General features: G+C 36.6%; 1 protein-coding gene across 2 annotated transcripts in view; it reads left to right on the plus strand.

The window, feature by feature from the left end:
* Positions 1 to 1,118: 1,118 nt before the first annotated feature.
* Positions 1,119 to 18,510, plus strand: part of sh2d3ca (SH2 domain containing 3Ca) — a 76,482-nt gene continuing 59,090 nt past the window's right edge. Inside the window, exons 1-4 of one of the 2 annotated variants that reach the window (XM_038283648.1) lie at positions 1,119 to 1,252; positions 3,654 to 3,917; positions 4,018 to 4,489; positions 8,508 to 8,547. In XM_038283648.1, coding sequence (XP_038139576.1) covers positions 1,234 to 1,252; positions 3,654 to 3,917; positions 4,018 to 4,489; positions 8,508 to 8,547 — 795 coding nt within the window. In that variant the 5' untranslated portion in view covers positions 1,119 to 1,233. The remainder of the gene's footprint in view (positions 1,253 to 3,653; positions 3,918 to 4,017; positions 4,490 to 8,507; positions 8,548 to 18,510) is intronic. The other variant, XM_038283649.1, reaches the window with a different exon arrangement.

Raw genomic sequence — 18,510 nt, forward strand, 5'->3', positions numbered from 1 at the left:
ATCATTAGGACCCATTATCATGTTAGAAGCACTTGAGCTGATTACAAAGCTATATGTATAGCGAAATACCGGTAAGAGCCCAGTCTGTCATTAAATGAATAAAAGAAAAAAAAAAATCCAACTTGAAAATATTTCTGAATTCCAATTTACCAAGCTTCAGTGCTGCAGTATGCGCTAATCACAGTTCCATCCCTCTTGTAAGAGGCACATCCATGCTGATCCTGGTGGTTTGATCCCGCTCTGTGCTGTTTTAGTTTTTCTTTTTATCCTATGATGCAGCTGTGCTCCAATATGCACCAACGCCTGATCATCCCTCACAAACTGGAGGCCTTCATTGGATTTACATGACTTGGAAGTAGAGCTATTTGGTTTCAGCACCTGCTTGTCTTTTATTTAGCTTCCCAGTGAATTACTATAGTGAAACTAACCTCAGTCTTAAGAAACTCGTAGCCAGTTTACTTGTTAAGTCTGCTTAGATCCTCCTGAAACTACTCGTAGGTTCTGTCCTTGTTACTCCTTGCCTTTTTAACATTCTGCAAACCAGCAGAAACTAAAAAGCTGAAAATCCATATTGCCTCTAAATCCCACCTGAGATTCTAAACTCCCTCCTAATATTTCAGTGTTCTCCTGACACTCTCTGGGGACTCATTTCACTTCCTCTTCAGTTAATTAACATTTTAAACTTTGCTGTAATTTATTCTATTTACTGTAAGTCTCATTTTATCTCACATATGACATCATGATACTTGACAAAAACTTATTTAAATCCATATCTTTTGGACAAACCGATGGTTAAGCATAATCTTAGTACCTTCAGTACTTTCAATGGCCCTCAATACAAACCGTTTAGAAGCTAAAAATATTACCACACTTAAATAGATTATTTTAAAGACACTTTAGTTTGAAAAGCAACATATCTATTTGCTTTAGTTTCTGCTGGCATTGCATCAATTATCTTTTTTTTTCCGGAGCTTTTCAGTCGTGTCTTCTTATTTTGGGGTTTTTCATTTCCTCTTCACATGGTTGTTTGCAGCTTATTCACAGGAAGTAAAGGTCTGCCCTGCCCCTGCTGCTCATCTCTCAGTTTTGCTCTCCAGCGCATAGTGTCAGCAACACCTTACCCATTTCTGACAGAAAGCTCGTCTTCTTGTTTGACAAGAAGCTGCCTCTCAGCTTCTCCTCTGTTTTGCTGCGGCTGATCCATCAGTCACTCATTCACAGCTGGGCGCCACCATGAGCCTAAAGAAACTCAGTGAGTATAACTTGTGCTTGTGTGAACCTGTGGGCACCATTGTTAAGCTTTGTTGTTCTATTTACAGATGTTGCCACAGCATCCAGTTCTGCAATGTTTTAGCTGCAGAAGTAAAAAAAAATAATAATTTAAAAGAGCTGATCTTCTATGTGGAGGTTTATGTTCACGGTGGCACGGAAAGTGATGCATCAAGTTAAACTTGTGGTGACGAAAGGCTGACTGAAAAATTCCCTCAGTGAATCTGAGTATGACTCAGAGAGAATCAAGTACACAGAATAATTTGTAATTACTAGGGGTGTAAATCACACACATTTGGTGATTTGATTCAGTATTCCTGACCCAACTATTCCATTATTTTCGATACTCAGGAATACACCCCCCGAAATACTTCCACATAAATGACTTGAAACTACAAGGGGTGTGTAAGTTACCTTTTTCCTCCACCATGTCTGTCTTGCCTACTGTTTATGCAGGTGTGTGTGTGCAAGAAAGATTGTAGTGGTAGCGAGGTAGGACGGCAAAATAGGTTAGCGACACCGAAGCACAGGAGTCAGAAATTACGTAAGAGCAAATGGATTAAAATAGACCTCAGGAAAAAAAAAAGAATCGATACTCTTGCGGACATGTCGATGCATCGGATCGTCAGCTGTTGGATTGACGCATCGATACAAAACAATTATTATTTACACGCTAGTAATTACTCATTCTGCTTTTCATGACATTAACTTTTAATAGAACATCTTGGCTAAACAGGCAGAAAGAAAGAGTCAAATTTATTTTAGTTTCATTTATATTACTTTCCCAACATTAGAGAAGCAAAAAAAAAAAGGAGAGTTTATAAATACATCTAAAACTTTTGGGTTTTTAAATTATGTTTTAAATTTGATTATTGGAATAGTTATGGAACTTTAATGAGTAAAAAAAGAGAAAAGAAATATAAAACAAACAGGAAATATAATGTACACATCTAAATTTAAAATCTGTTTTTTTTTTCACGTGTTACTGTAAATGATTTTAAGTTACTAAATTATGCATACAGCCTCAAGAATTGAAAGAAACCCAGAATAAACTAGGTTGATTCCAGCAAAATGGGCCTTAAATATGTTATTTAATGTAGCCATTAACCATCTTCTGAGAATATATTGAAAGGATTATCAACATTCTTTTGCAGAGTGGTTAGTTTAAAGTAAGATTAGTTTACAGAAAGATTGCCGGCTTATGGCTATAGTCCATAAACAACTGCTAAATTTAGTTTGTATGTTGATTTAAATTAAAAGTGATAATAAAGCAGAGAAAACCCAACATTTTTATGGTAGAATTAGGATTTCATATAATGGACTCTGTCTTTCAAAGCATCTCTTTTCAGGACAATAATCCAGCTCAAGCTTGAATCTCTTGTTTATATCATATTTTGGATTAAAATTTACCAAAAGTAGCCCAACATTTCAGATAAAAAAAAAAAAAAATTTGTTTGATTAAAACTAAGAATCTACCAGCAAGATTAAAAGTGTAGCATGTTTAGCTTCAGTGTAAGGCCAGCGTTTGGTATTCCTCAAACTGCAACAAAAGTGAGGACACCCAATGTCTGTGGATTTTACATGCCAGAAAAAAACAAAATATTTTTTTCTCTTTATTGTTTTCTCGCCGACTGTCCATAAATCTTCAGAGTCAAAGCTTTATAAACTGCCTAAGCTTAATTTAATCTAATTTAGCCTTTGTGTCTAATTTAAGACTCTCTTTGTGTTAAAAGAAATCCACAATAAGTTCAGGCTTACATGTCTAAGTCTTGTTTAACAAGACATTAAAATGATTTGTTGTATCAGGACTGCATACATACATGTAGTCTGCCCTGTCGACTGACTGTTCCGAGTGCATGGGATTAATAATAGAGGTATGCATCATCAACGGAAACACTGGGGTTAAATGAAGATTTATATTTACTGTAGCTGCGTTGAATACATTTTTAAAAGTAGATTAAATGCCCAAGAAAAGCTAAATATTTTAGCACTTAATATTATCCTTTTAAAGGAGCAGTTAGAAGTTACAGCAGATGAAGCAGGTAAACTGCTGTGTAATTTGCACCATCGTTGATGATGCACGTTGAGATGCAAAGTATGATGTCCACATTGTGGTTAACCTTGAGTGGGTCTGTTACCCTTCCCTTTTAGCTCTGTTTCTGCTTTTCAGTTGGTTGAGAACATGTGCCATATTAGATCTGCTATCTTTTTTTTTAGGGGTTTCTTAAAACTTCAAAAAAAGAAACATTTAAATGTACATTTTTAAAGAGAAAAAAGAATCTCTACAGTATGAGTATGAAGTTATGTTTATAATATCCCTGGTGGTGCTATATGTTTGTTTGGACATACTCAAGGTTAACTCCTTTCCAACTGTTCCCTTTAAGGTTTCAAATGGTTCGGCAGCCTAACCAACATCTCTTTTCGCCGCTCCACGGAGAAATCAGACTCAAAGGCCTCCAAGTCCAAGTCTGGACAAGAGGGTGAATGTTCTGCCTCAGGACAGTTAGGTCCTATTGTTGAGACAACACTGGATGATATGGGGGCAATGAGACCTCGCACTGCCAGCTATGTGCGCTCCAGTCAGGATTACACACACGTGGGCACGCTGCCTCGACTGCTGTCGAGAAAGAAGGACAAACAGTGCAAAGGTGAATAAAAGCAGGATTGGTAATTAACACATTATTGCAAGTGTTTTTATTGTCCTTTTCTGGAAATGTTAAGGTCTGTAATTTTACCCTACGATTGCAGGAACTCTCAGCAGTAGCAAGAAGACTAAAGACAAGAGCAGCATCACCAGAAGTCAGAGTCAGAGACCTGCAGGAGAAAAGAGAGAGGTTTTAGTGACACTCTCAGATTGCTCTTCCAGTACGTCTAAGTGTAAAGAAAAAGATACAGCTGACGCTCTGATGGAAGGAGTCCACTCAGCTGAGGGGGAAGACAAGATCCCAGATGTTTCTTCTGCTGATTCCAAAACACAGTCTGAACATGGAGAAGATGCAGCAGTCATCCAAAACAGCCCTGCTGGACCCACTGTTCCTAGTGAAGAAGTGCTGCCATCTGGTGGCCCAGGTGCAGCACTTCAATCCACAGATAGAAATGTATTAAATGCAGAGGAGACTGCGGTTAGCCAGGAAGTCGAAGAAGCTATTGAAAGTGATGGATTGGAGTTAAATGAGAAGGAAAGGAACTCGGAGAAGAGAAAAGGCTTTGACATTTACTGGTGAGTTTCTGTTACTTTTTCATTTTGGGTTAATTCTGTTATTGTGATGACCAACGAAAGAATGCTTATTTTTTTATACTTGTTTTTTTGTTTTCTAATAATAATGGTTTTAATTAAAACTTAAGCATTTTTCCTTTATCGTATTTCCAAGTAGCTTGATCAGAGTAGTGAACGTTGTTCACAAGAATTGCACGAATCAGACCACAAACTAGGAACTTACTGTCCAGGGGCGGAGCTAGATGGGGGGGCAGGGGTGTCCATGCCCACGCTTAGCCAATAATTGGCCACCCCTACCATTTGTCCCCCCTTTAATACAGATGGTGGCAGCAGTAATAATTTCAAGTGGAATATTTAAAACATTTAATTTTTTCATATATTAACAATTACTTGACAACAAAAACACTGAGGTTAATTATGTACATCAATATACTAACATTAAAGATGATAAGCACAAAATTCATGCTTTTTTCAGAACTAGATTTTGTGTGTTATGAGGTGAAGAAAAAATTATGCGTTGCTGCAAATCATCTTAGAGTCTTCATTAAAATTATTGATAAATAGCTATTTTAATAAAATGTATTGAATAATCAATTTATGTAGATATTAGTACTTGTAAATATCAATTTTATGCTGAATGATTGTTGATAAAAGTAGATAAGTAATGACAATGGAAAAGATGTTCGCCCAAAACTCAAACCTCAAAGAATTGTATCCACTATATCTTTTATCTAGAAAGCACACTTGTTTAAATATTTATGTGTCTATTTGTCAACAAAGGTTGTAGAAAATCATAATTAGTCTTTATTTAGAAAATATGGATGTTGTGCCCATTAATTTTCCGGTTGTAGATTGACCCTGAGGTTCTGGTGCCTATCAACTTTCAGACACCCCTCAGTTTACATTGGTTATTGCCTGGCCACCCTTCTAAAAGATTTCTGGCTACGCCTCTGTTACTGCCCTTTTTTTTTATTTTATTTTTTTTATTTTTTATTCCTTTATGCCTTTGCTTATCAAGTTTAGCTGTTAGCTGCTGTGTAGAATAAAATTTGAAATGCTCAAGTTATGAATAGTTTAAAATATATTGCACTTTTGAATTTAAAAATGAATCTTAGACTTAAAACTGAAATACTTCTTTATTTATCAATCTTTCTCCCCCTGTCCTTTTTAGAGTTTTATTTATACAGACATTTTATAAAACAAAAAACTATAATCGTGTTGCTTAAGGTATTTTTTCACAAGTAATTAAACAGTTTTTTTTCCCTTGAATTAAAAAGCTTTACTAATTTTATGGTGAAATCATGAAATTATACAAAATTAAAACAAACAGACCTTTGCTTTGATAATGTTTTACAAACAGTTGCCTAGCAGTGAAAAGCTGGATGTCATATCAATTTGGATGAAAAGATCCCACAATAATCAGCATCAGTGAATTTCTTAAACAAAAAGCAAGGACACAAGTTTCCTTTTATTACATATTTCCACCAATCCACACAGACACACACCCTTTAAAGGTATAGCGAAGGATTTTCTTTTTCCAGGTGGATCATCAAAATAAGAGGTCTTCCTAATTGTCAATCATTCTGGTGATATGTTTACATAAGGCCGTCCTACGTGCTCGTCCCCAGTTTGACTTACTGGTGATGAGTCTGTTGAAAAATGGCATGTGCATTTTTTTTTTTTTAAGTGGAGAGGGTGGGTCTTTTTTGCGAAAATCCTCCATTATACCTTTAATATTTGGTTAAATGTCTCTTAACTAGTTCAACCACAAATGTATTATAACCACCAAAATGTTAGGTTCATGTTTAACTTTTTTAAAAGATAGTTAAATAACTATTTCTGTCTATTTCAGCCACATTCTATCCTCTATGTGTATGAAGTACTCTCCTTGCTGATCAAACAAGTCCACAACATGATGCCTCCATCACCATGCCTGACAGTTTAATGATCTCCTCTGACTGTAGTTCTTTTCTACCGTATCCTACCAAATCCAATTAGCTTTTCCATTAGCTTGCATTAACTTCTCATTTAGCATCCTTTCCCTCCATGTTGATATAAAATTGTATCCCATATTAAAGTATTTTTCCATTCTTTGCGACTTGGTGGTTTCAGGGTTTTTCAACTCATCCTCATAATGTCATTTTATCTGAGATCTTGAGATCGACCACTTTTGGAAAACAAACAAAAAGAAGAACATCCATCTATCATGTCTGGAAAGGGCTCAGATATCCGGTCAGATATATAGCATGCTGAAATTATGCCGACTGCCACAAAAAGTATGTGGCAAAGCTGCAAAACTGTAGGAGACATGTAACCAATAGGTGTGGATGTATATATTTGAGCTTGTATCTTAATTTTTGACTATGTATGGTGTAGAGAAAATCTACAATAAATGTAAACTGATTTTGAAAACTCTAACAGATACTGTTTCCTTGATCCATCCCTTTTTTGAGATCTACTGAAAAGGATCCTGAAAAGCCCAAAACTCTGACATTCATACACACTTCTTACTAACCCTAGTAAAAAAAAGGTAGAGCTCTTCTGCTTTGTGGTAGACAGGGGTCATCATAATAGTGGCTGTTCAGCACATAGACAGAGAAGTACCCATCTGCATGTTACACTGCAAAGAAAGTCTTTAATGATGGGTGTAAAGTGAGAAGATACTTGGATTCATTCCTCTGCTTTTTAAGGCAGCGACTAATATTGATTTCTACTATTGATCAAATGCGTCTGGAAAGCTACCGGCTCGCTGCTGGTTGGATGATTTCTCATTTAGCATTGATTTGCTCTAACAAAGAAAAGATCAAGGGAAATTAGAGTTCTTTGGACTTATGGTGCATATAAAGCTCTTTATATTAAGTTCTGTATGGTTCTATCTAACAGCTCTCTCTCCTACAGTATGTCAGCTCAATCATTGCTCTTTGTCCATCTCTAAGATTCCCCCTGCACCATGTAGCTCTTCACATATTTTCCATTTAATCACTTTTGGTTGTTATTTTGTAGCCTTAAAAATGACATAAAAACCCTTTCTTTATTTTCTTCACTAATTTAAATGTCTTTTTTTTTATTTTTATAAAGGCTGTATGATGTGGTTGAGCAGCAGTTCCAGCACATAGTTTCGAATTTTTCTGTATCAGACAGTTTTTAAACATGTTATCAAAATGTAATTGTTGATTGCACACAGTTATATTAATTAAGTTGTCTGCATATATGTACACTGAAAATACATTTTCAAATCTTTGTATATTATTGTCGATCATCTCCAACAAAATCGTTATTTTAGCACATTTTTAACAGAAAGATGCTGATGTTATCTGCAAAAAAGGAGAGAAGCAAATTTATAAAGATAAAAGAAGCAGCTTTGTAAGTCTGTGTGGAACCTATTTCCATCCACTCACCCACTACTATAAATGAACCTTTTGATCTGACCTCTCCCTCTGGCCGTGTGTAACACGGCTTAACTCCTAGTCTTCTGAGATACATCATCCTACTGGGACTTGCACCAATTGATCTTCAAACTTGCCTGAGAGTATAATTGCCCTCTGTGCACGCTCTGGCTCCGTATTGTAAAGTTGTGCAGCAGTAACCGCAGCATTACTTTCAAAGCTCTCTGACACATGACTGGGATCCATCACTAGCTCTTGTTATATGTTTGCTACCCGATTTGAGAGTCCACAATCAGCAACCCTTGAAGAGCAGCAGGGTTTATGTTTTTTCCATGAGCCTGAGCTGCATCCACATTTTGAGCACTTGAAAGCCTGCAGCAGCCATCCATGGGAGTACAGACTCCTTTAAAAAAAAAAAAAAAAAAAAAAAAAAGCATGAGTCTATGGTACCGTTCACCTGTTAGACAAGCAGATCAAACACAAAAGAAAAAGGGTGAGTATCAAAGCAGAGGTATACACTGTTTGGACAGCCTTTTTTCCTCTTGTTACATTGCCGAACATCTCCTTTCTTTCATCTCGCTTTTTCTTCTTTTTTCTTTAACATATTCACTTATTCTTGTTCTCCTTTTTTTTAGCCACATGAAGCCGACAGAAGCCCCTAAAGAACAACTTCAGGTCAGTCTTTACTTCTTCCCAGCTTTATTCCCCCTAGGTTAAACATGAATCAGGCTTCATCTTCTTTTATTTTCATTTGGTATTAGTATTTTGTGCCATTTGAAAATTAAATTGCTTCAATTATCTCCCCTGCCTAAGATTATTAAATCAAAATTTTAATGTGAGTGCTTAGTTGTTGGTATCGGCCTTCACTCCGTCATCTGTATTTCCTCATATCAGCACTTACTCTGTATTTAGCCTAATTCAACTTGCTATTTAGTTAATTGAATTCTTAGTGCCAGTGTCAGCACAGCACATCCAGAGGCACTAAATGTTTCCTCCAGCAGGTGGCGACATTACTCGAGCTGAGAACTCCTTATTTATGAGTCTGTTTTGTGACCTTGGAGTTTTTGTTATGCATCATAGATAAAAACAAACTTTTCAGGGAAAAAGATCAAAAGTGGGAAGTGGGAGATGGATGATGTGTTTAAAATAGAAAGGCACGGAGAATAAAGAGAGGAAGGGAAAGTGAATGCTTGAGGAGCTGTTTCTCTATTGATCATACGTCAGCGGTGAGGTGATAAAAGCCTTCTCCTGTGACCCTGACCTGTATCCCCCTTTATAAAACAAATGTGTCTGACTGCTCCTGTCCACAACAAATTGACTATAGATAAACACCACCTCCACTCCCCTCTTCTTAAGGGTATCTTTACATTTAAGGCAAACAGCATCTGATATTGTGTTTAAGGTCCAACATTGCAATAATCAGGCTGGCTTCACACATTTAAAATAAAGGTTCTTGTCACAAATTTGTCATACTATGCTGCACTACTTATTCTAAATATAACATATATAACATGCACTTTTTTACAAGAAACTTTCTAAATGTATTTACTGACTCCTCAATAAATAAAAGTAAATGTACTTTCAACTAGCATGTCAAACAAATGACTGCATGGCAACAGAAGCTTCTCCTGAGATGTTCAAGTAGGCAGATGGGGATCATTATTAATATTCAATGAAAAAAGTCAAAACAGAATCTCTGCAGTTGTATAATGTTGTCATCATATATAAGGGGACGGGGAGGCAGTTGTAGAATCAGTGATGTACTGTAAATTGGAAAGCTGTAAAAGAAGCTGAAGCATAAATAATTATATAAATAAATCACATTAAATATACTCTCTCTGTGTTGTAGCCTACAGGAATGCATGGCTATGGTTTTGTTACAATCATCTTAATTTTTGTAGCATTTCTGTTAGATTTTAAATATTCTTTTAAACCTGCACAAATCCAGAACACACTATTTCTGGTATCAATCAAAGTCCATTCAGCAAGCCAAACACATTATTGGCAGAGTTTGCAGCACTTGGAAAAAACTATCTTTCTAAATATTGCATCCTTACCAATTATTGTTTTTGAACACACTGACATTCTCTATCATTTTTTTCTTGCCTAATAGTGCCACAAATGCAATATATTTAAGTTGAAATATGGTGATTAAAAAAATTAATTATTAAAAAAACTAGAGCTGCATGCAAATAATGAAAATGTGATATCCTGAATAAATGAATAAATATTCAAAAAATATTTGTAATTCAAAATTTTACAAATGATTAAACACACAGAATAGGTCCTAACTGTATGTCTATATGCCAAATAAATAATTAATTTCTTTTATTTCACTATGTGAATATTCATATTATTCTTGTTACAAGAAAGTCAGATGTATTTGCATTTGTAAAGTTATCTGCTGCTGACTATCATCATGTTTTTCAACAAAGGTGTGCATTGATGACTGAAAGACATCTTCTGCCTCCATTTATCTGTTTACTACAGTGTGTTGAATTCATGTTAATGTGAATCTAAAGACATTATTTAAATTATAAAAAAAAAAAAAAGTCTAATCAACCAAAACGTTCGCGACCCCCATGCAGTACCTCCGCGGATCCCTTAGGGGTCACGGACCCCTGTTGAAGACTTCCCTCCTGCAATATGCTGTATGTTACTAAGTACATAAATCCTAATGAAGGAATGTCAATAGATGTAGAGGATGATATGTGGCACAAATATGTTCTAAGTTGTACAACACTACTTATTCTAAATATAAGATATGTAACATGTGCTTTTTTTGGTGAATTCTTTTTAAATTCACTTAAAGGAATAGTACACCCAAAACATGATTAGCCTTCATTTTCTACTCACCCCCATGCTGAACAACACTCTGGAGTACTTTTTTGATATCTCAAATGCATCTGGAGATCTGGGAGGCTTCTTGCTGTCTGCTGACATTCAAATAATGGAGGTCCATGGTGCCCGAGACAGAAAGGTCCATAAAAGTCCACAAAAAACGTTTCAATATTCCTCCATACTGCTCGTCCAATGTATTCCAAGTGTCCTGAGTGGGTAGCATCCAGAATTTACTCGAAACGAAGTCATTTAGAATGTTTTTAGAGCATAAACAGTATTGTATAGGATTTCCTGAAAGCGCGCACCTGCGTTTTCACGACGCTACGGAAGCCGGCAGACCAAACCAGATGAAAGTGCGCATTCAGCGTCTGCTCTGCCGATAATGCAAGCGTAGAAGAAGAAATGTGCTGTTTACCTGTGCAAAGAAAGAAAAAACGAAAGAAAAATGTCTGAGGACTTCAGTGTTGAGGAAGAGCATGAGTTCTTTGCCGAGCTGGGCACCATAGACCTCCATTATTTGAATGTCAGCAGACAGCAAGAAGCCTCCCAGATCTCCAGATGCATTTGAGATATCAAAAAAGTACTCCAGAGTGTTGTTCAGCATGGGGGTGAGTAGAAAATGAAGGCTAATCATGTTTTGGGTGTACTATTCCTTTAAGTTGTGATCATTAGAGTTTAGGGTTTTGGGTATCTCTTTTTTTGGATGTCTTCTTTTTATCATTGTCCTGTTTTTTATGTTCATTAATGTGTTGCCATATCAGTAAATTCCTTTATTATTAGTTTATAATGGTTTCTTGTGTCTTGTTCTCCGTACATTTGGCTTTACATCTGGTAGATTTTATCGCTTGGTTAAGTATTTTTTTGTTTCTGATCTACATTAAATGTTCATTAGTCTTCCTCCTCTCTACTTTTCTTCTGCCTTAGCAGTTCCACATTGTAATCAGTTCCACATTGTAACCTATTGGACCCACCTGCATTTGTTGTTATTTTCCAAACTTTCCTCTGTATTCAGCCCTCTGGTTGTCACTGTTGCTGGAATCTTTTGTGTACTGTAACCTCTGCTTCATTTTTTGTTTTCACTTTTTTCATTGTTTTTCTTGTCATTTAAGTTCTTCAGTTTCCAGATTATAGTCTCTGCATGGCCGTCCTTCGCAAACTGACAATCATGTGTTAAACAAAATATATCTTTATCTCTTTTTTTTTAACATTAGCAGATCTAATATCTCATGTTCAATATAAACACCAGTCCTACAGATTTTGTCACCCAGTTTGTCATCACAGCAGCCACTCCCACCTCCCTACCCATTCTAAAAGCTGCCAGCGATGTCCTCCTCTCCTTCCACCTCTCTGAAACATTTATGACAGCTGATGTTTAAATCAGGAGTTGGCCTCAACGCGCCCTGTTATAATGGGAGAGACCAGCCCAGCGGCTCAGTTTTCCACATGTGCTCAGTCACACACGTGTTCAGACACACAAACACAAATTATAAGCTCTTGATTTAAAATGAGTGAAGTCTGCAGTTTAATTTAAAAAAGCTTTAAAAACCAGGGTTTCAGTTTTATTATTTAACACTGTTGTTGAGTTTTTATAAGCTGTAGAAACTGGCACCACTGGTTGGTTTTGTGACTCATTTGAGCAAAATAAAAAGCATCTTTAAAAGGGTTTGTGGATAGTGAACACTCCTGTCACTGTGGTCCTAATTAACTCGGTCTCAGTGTTTTTTAATACTTTGTGATGTTCAAGGGAACTGTTTTACCATAGTGTGCATCTATTTTTGCCTGCGACCCAGCCTGGCTTTGTCTCCTGCTTTGTTCAGTGGTTTGGTTTAACAACAACGGGATAGGGCCAAAGGGTGGGGAGGTGGGACGGGTTTATATGAGGTTTATTTACATATGTCTGGGACTTTCACCGCTGCCTGGAATAAAATATTAGGTGTATTTTTGTGTGGGTGAGGGGGCTCAGTGTGTTACTGTTTGATTATGCGTATGGTTTAAATTTCTGTGTGCGTCTGAGAGGGGCTCAATTAAATCAAAGCAGCACCCTTTGGAGAGGGGATTGCACGCATATGTGTGTGCCGATTACAGTAGTCTGAATTAATGTGGTACCTCATCCCAAACAAATGAGTGAATTAACATTTTTAGAAAGAGCTTCATCTCTGGAAACAATGTGGTTATTTTGGTGGGCATCATTTGCTAGGATTATTTTTATTATTATTTATTTAAATTATATTAATGGGTGGCCTGTGTGTTGCAATATGATATGTGTCACGATACTTGGGTCACAATACGCAGTATCACTATATAGTGCGATATTTTATCCTGCTATCAAAATTCCATTCAATTTATTCAATTCAATTTATCTTTATTGTCATTGTCACAAGAAAAACGAAATTTGAAAGAGTGCCGTTGATCAGTGCATATGCTTAAAAACAAAAATCACTGTCCCACAATTTACACATAATATAAGAAATAAATAACAATAACTGATACAAAACAACTAATAAGAATAGTACGTTCTCAAACACATCTTCCATGATGATTAATGGTTATTTTTGGTTGTATTTATATTTGTTATTGCTGTCGGGTAAAAACTGTCTCTAAGACAGTTGGTTTTTTGTTCTAATTGCTCTGTATCGTCTGTCTGAAGGCAACAGTGTAAACAGAGAATGTCCGGGATGAGAAGTGTCCTTTGTGATGCGTTGTGCCTTTTTTAGACAGCGGTCGCTGTGCAAGTCCTCCAGTGAGGGGAGTGGAATGTAAAGATAAAAAAGCAAGTGCTGTATATGTTCATCTGAATCCATGTGTTTTGAGTTTGAGTCTGTCTTCTACTGTGACTGCCTCAACTACAAAAATGGTGCTGCGGCGCTCAGCAAAAGTGCTTCACGGTGCCATCTACCAGAATGGCTGTGCAGAGATAGCCCATTTTCCCTCTTTGTTTTAAATAAAAAAAATAAATAATCATATTAGGAAGTGTGAGGTCGATATTATATTGGGCAGCAGAAAATCACGATATATTACCAAGCAATTTTTTCCCATACCCCTAATTATATTAATGATATAAGAAATATCATGTTCATATCATGAAGCCTCTTCAAGAAACAGATGAATTTTCACCACTTTTTACAAAGACCCACTTTAAAAAAATGCATATGCACAACCCTGTACCTGCTCCAGAGAGGAAACGCTTATTAAACGCGTTCTCCAAATAGCATGCCAAACTTTACCTGTCGAGTAGAAACTTTGCAACCGAGTCATCAATGGGAAGTCCGCCCGCTGCTTTTAGTGTATGCCATCGCTTAAAAACAATCTCCCAAAAACACTCTGGTCTTGTTTCTCTCTTCTGTGGCCTTTCTTTTCTTATCATACACTTCGTAGACACTTTTTCTCTTACGACCCTCAGCCATTTTGAAAGAACCGCGGAGAGAAAGGCGAGCTTAGATGACTGGCCGAGTCCGTAGCTCACCACGCATATAAACGTATAACCAGAATGATTGACAATTAGGAGAACCACTTATATTGATGATCCACACGGAAAAAGAACATCCTCCACTCACCACTCACGATCTCAAAATGAGTAAAAATGTCTTAAACTAAGGGTATTTCCCCTTAATTTGAGCAGGTTAATAAGATGATTTGCCAATGGAATTAGTATTTTTACTCTTAAAATAAGGTATCTAGATATTTTACACTTGAAATAAGACAATGCAATTGTTTTTTCTTATTTTAAGTGTAAATTGGCTTGTTCTATTGGCAAAGTGTCTCACTTAAATCCTTAATTTAAGAAGAAATGCACTTATTTAAAGAAAAAAAACTTATTTAGATTTCATTTTTTTGCAGTGCTATACCTTTAAGATCTATATCACTTCCTGTTTAAGTGTCAAATGACCAATATTGATTTGATTAACTCTTTTAGTTGGATTTTTTTCCTCCAGCAAAGTTTAAATGATACAGCCTCATTAATGTCAGGAATTGCCACTTCTAATTTGGATTTAAGTAAGCTCCTTTATAGATAATCTCTGTGACATGAACAGCATGCTCAAAAGATGGGTGGCACCTCTATACATTTAAACTCAATTGTAACAGCTTGGCAATGTGACAATTATAGTGTTGGCTGTACTTGCCAAAATGTTTCTTTATTAATATTTACCACCTTAAGCCCTCCTAGCTGCATGTTTAGGGCTTTTTTCCTACTTGAAGTGAAGCTTTGCCGCAGTCTTTTGTGTCTTTTCTTTATTATTTGATTGCCTTATGTTTATCTATAGCCATAAACCTTTATTAACTATGCAGCATTCTGCATTCAGGCCAAACCTCTTACGATTTGATCTCATCTCAGCAGAGCACCTTCTTCCTCATGTTTGCTTTATCCCCCACATGGCCTGTTGCACAGGGCAGACGGATGTTGTTTGGGCTTTTATTCAATAATTGTGTTATGTTGCTTCCTACTGTTCAAATAAAATGTCTGATTTTCTTTCATTTTAGCAGAGAACCGCTGTAACTGCTCCAGATTCACACAAAAAACATTAATAGTGCTCTGTGAAATCAGTTATTTCTGAATTGTTGGTTTAAATCTCTAACTTTGTAAGTATTTGCAAGCTTATATCCATTATAATGATATTAACAAAAATAATTAAAGAGGCAGTCTATGAACCAAACTATGACTGTGATTTAGAAAATTATCTCTTTTAACCCCTAGAGAAGGATTTTTACCATTCTTTGCTTATTTGAATTAATATTTAATTTGAACTTTTGTTTTAAAAAATAACTGTTGCTTTTGATGCTATGTTTTAAGTTGCACATATAGATTTTATTTCAAGCAAGGCTTGTCTTGGACTGCACAAATAGACTGGAATCATATAATATGTTTTTTTTCAAGGGTAAGCTTTTGTGGTTCTTAAAAAATTGGTTATTTGTTGGCCCATGGTTTACCAAAAACTTCCCAAAAGACTGCACTTCCAAATCCTCACCTTCAAGAGTCTCAGCTGCTCCCTTCCTTTTAAGTGTTTCTATTATTTTGTCCACCTCTTCAAGGTCAGCATGCCACAAAGCCAAGAATTACAGCACATTCATCTCTCTTATACACTGCTTTATTCACACTAAAGAAGTGCCCCGTTGCTACAGCAACACGTCGGTTAAAGGTTTGGACATTTTAATGTGATTAGAGCCAGCCAGCAGAATTTAAATTGCACAATTTCATGCCACAATCATACTATTTTCAATATATCTGGAGAGACAAAGTCCTTCAGTTTTCTCTGTATCACTGCAGCCTGATGTTATGACACACGTATCTGTGGTTTTATGCGGATTAACCAGAAGGTGGATGAGATCCACCCTGATGATTGAGTAAACCAATCACAGAGAGGCACATACACACAGATCATTAACTGCACCCTTTTAACCCCACGCACAGCCTCAATGGGCTTTGTTTTAAGGGCATGAACACACACATTGACATAGTTACAGATGTGTTTGCACATACAAACTCTACCCTCCAGTCTATCTTCTTTATTTTTTCCTTCTACACACATTTTCCTTCCTACCTCTCACACCTTTTCTATCACGTGCCTATCTCTCACACATCCAGACACACTCTTTCATTAGGAGGATGCTCACAGGCACAAGCAGGGATTCTCCATTGTCCTCACTATCAGCCTGAGGGATGAGGCTTACTAATTAATATTTAACTGAAGCCCGCCTCCGAGCAAGGGGGGCGATGGTGAGATAAAGGACTGGAGTGAGAGCAAGGCGGAGGGATGGTCATGGAGGAGAACATGAGGTTGGAGGAGAAGAGGGATCAGAGAAGAGAGGAGGTTGGAAGGAGGAGGTTAGGCTATTGATCAGAGGTATAAGCAGGTGAGAGATGAGAGTAGGAGGAATGTGATAAGACTGACTGGAGAAATGCTGGAATTGATGGAGCAACGGAGGTAGAGAGTCGTAGTGTATAAGAGAATGAACAGACCCAATAAATGCATGGAAGCAACCAAATAAAAAAATCTTAGGAAAATAACGTTTTGGGAAATCAAAGTAGAATGTATGAGAGTTATCAAAATGTAACATATTATCATGTGTATTCAAAATATGCATCTTTTCAGATGTGAATGAAAAGTAACATATGCACCAGAAATCCTTTTTGGAGCTCTACATCATTTTCTGCATCAGTTTTCTTTTTTTTCCCCAAAAGAAATGTTGACTCAATGTTGCTTTCCTTTAATGCTGCATCTCACCCACCGCAGCAACTTGATATCTGTCTCTATGATTCATCTGAGGATGCGAAATGACACCCGTTAACAAGTGTAAGGTGTAGAGACCCCGTTCCACTTTGAAACAATGACTCAATGCGCTCCTTCTGAGCTGCATCCTTTCAATGATGTAACTCTGAAAGAGTGGAGGAAGCTGCAGCTCTTCTACACACGCACACCTCTGAATCCATGGATCTGGTGGTTCTGTTAACAACTGGGAGACACGCTGCTGTTTGATCACTTTTTTCCTTCTTCTCTTATCTATCTTAGTGGTTGTGTTGAGGATACCAGTGTTATTTTACAGGCTTCTATAGAGGCTTGATTTATATGAAAATAAATAAATAATCTAATATGGTTTCCAGTCACCAGTTCTCAAAATTTTAACGTTTCTGATACTCTGATACTCTTATAAATAAACAGAAAATAAGTGAAAAAAAAAATGAATTATTGTTTTTGATTTATCTCAATATATTTACTGGCAAACCAGCATTGGTCTTATCCTATTAGTGTTTTCTAGTTATATCAACATTAGAGAAATGTTTAAACGTTTGTAACAGTTTACAAAAATGATCTTCAGTTTTAAGTTGTTCTATTAACTCTGGTTTTTACTACACCCCGGTTACTTTAAATCTTTAATTACTCAGTAATTAGAGCGATTAGATGTAACTGAGCCTGCTCCATTTAACCCCACCCACTGCCTTTTATACATTCATTCTAACCACATACCTGTTTTATTCTCTCCTCACCCTTCTATCTGTTTTGCAAAGTGTATTTCATCAAATTCATCCAACCTAACCCCACTTTTGTATTATCTAACATGGCACTTTTCTGCCCTCTTCTTCCCCTTTTACAACCCTTTCAATCTTCAAATCACTAAAGCTCTCTTCATTTAATAGTTTTTCCATCCCCCTCATTCTCCTTTATACAAGCCTTCAACCAACCCATCCGCACTCCCTCCTAATTTCCCCCTTTTCATCCCTGTCATTCACCTTGTCAGTACCTCTTTTTACAGTGTCTCTTTTTTTCCATTCTACCAGCTACTTTTATTGATTTATACCCCCCCTCTCCTTCCAGCCACTTTTTATCCAACCTTTCCACCTTTTCCCACCTTAGCTCCTTTTCATCACCCTCATTCCTCTTAACAGCTCCTCTCTGTCTGCTCATTCCCACTGAGAGCCCCATTTCCTTCAACACATCCCTTCCAACACTATTTAGGTTCTTTTGTTTTTGACTAGATGGTTTGATTCCTCATGTTTAATCTACCCATTCTCCACATCCCACCTTAGAGACCCTCTTCTGGGTCTGTATTATCTATTTAATTTAAGTTAAACAATTTACCGGGCATCTATTATCACTATAGGTAGCGCTTAAAATGCACCAATGATTATTGGCTTGTCTGAAATCATTTCATGAATGATCTCCCTCTTTAGATCTTCTAGAATCCTCATGAGTTTAAATCTCATTAGCTGGCTTTTAACTCCAGAGAGCAGAATCAATAGGCTCGGCTTTTTTCTTTTATTCTTTATTTTATTATTGCTACTCTCTTGTTGCTTATAACTTT

The sequence above is a fragment of the Cyprinodon tularosa genome, unplaced genomic scaffold (assembly GCF_016077235.1).
Source record: "Cyprinodon tularosa strain WSP-4 unplaced genomic scaffold, ASM1607723v1 ctg196, whole genome shotgun sequence".
In the NCBI taxonomy this organism is placed as follows: domain Eukaryota; kingdom Metazoa; phylum Chordata; class Actinopteri; order Cyprinodontiformes; family Cyprinodontidae; genus Cyprinodon; species Cyprinodon tularosa.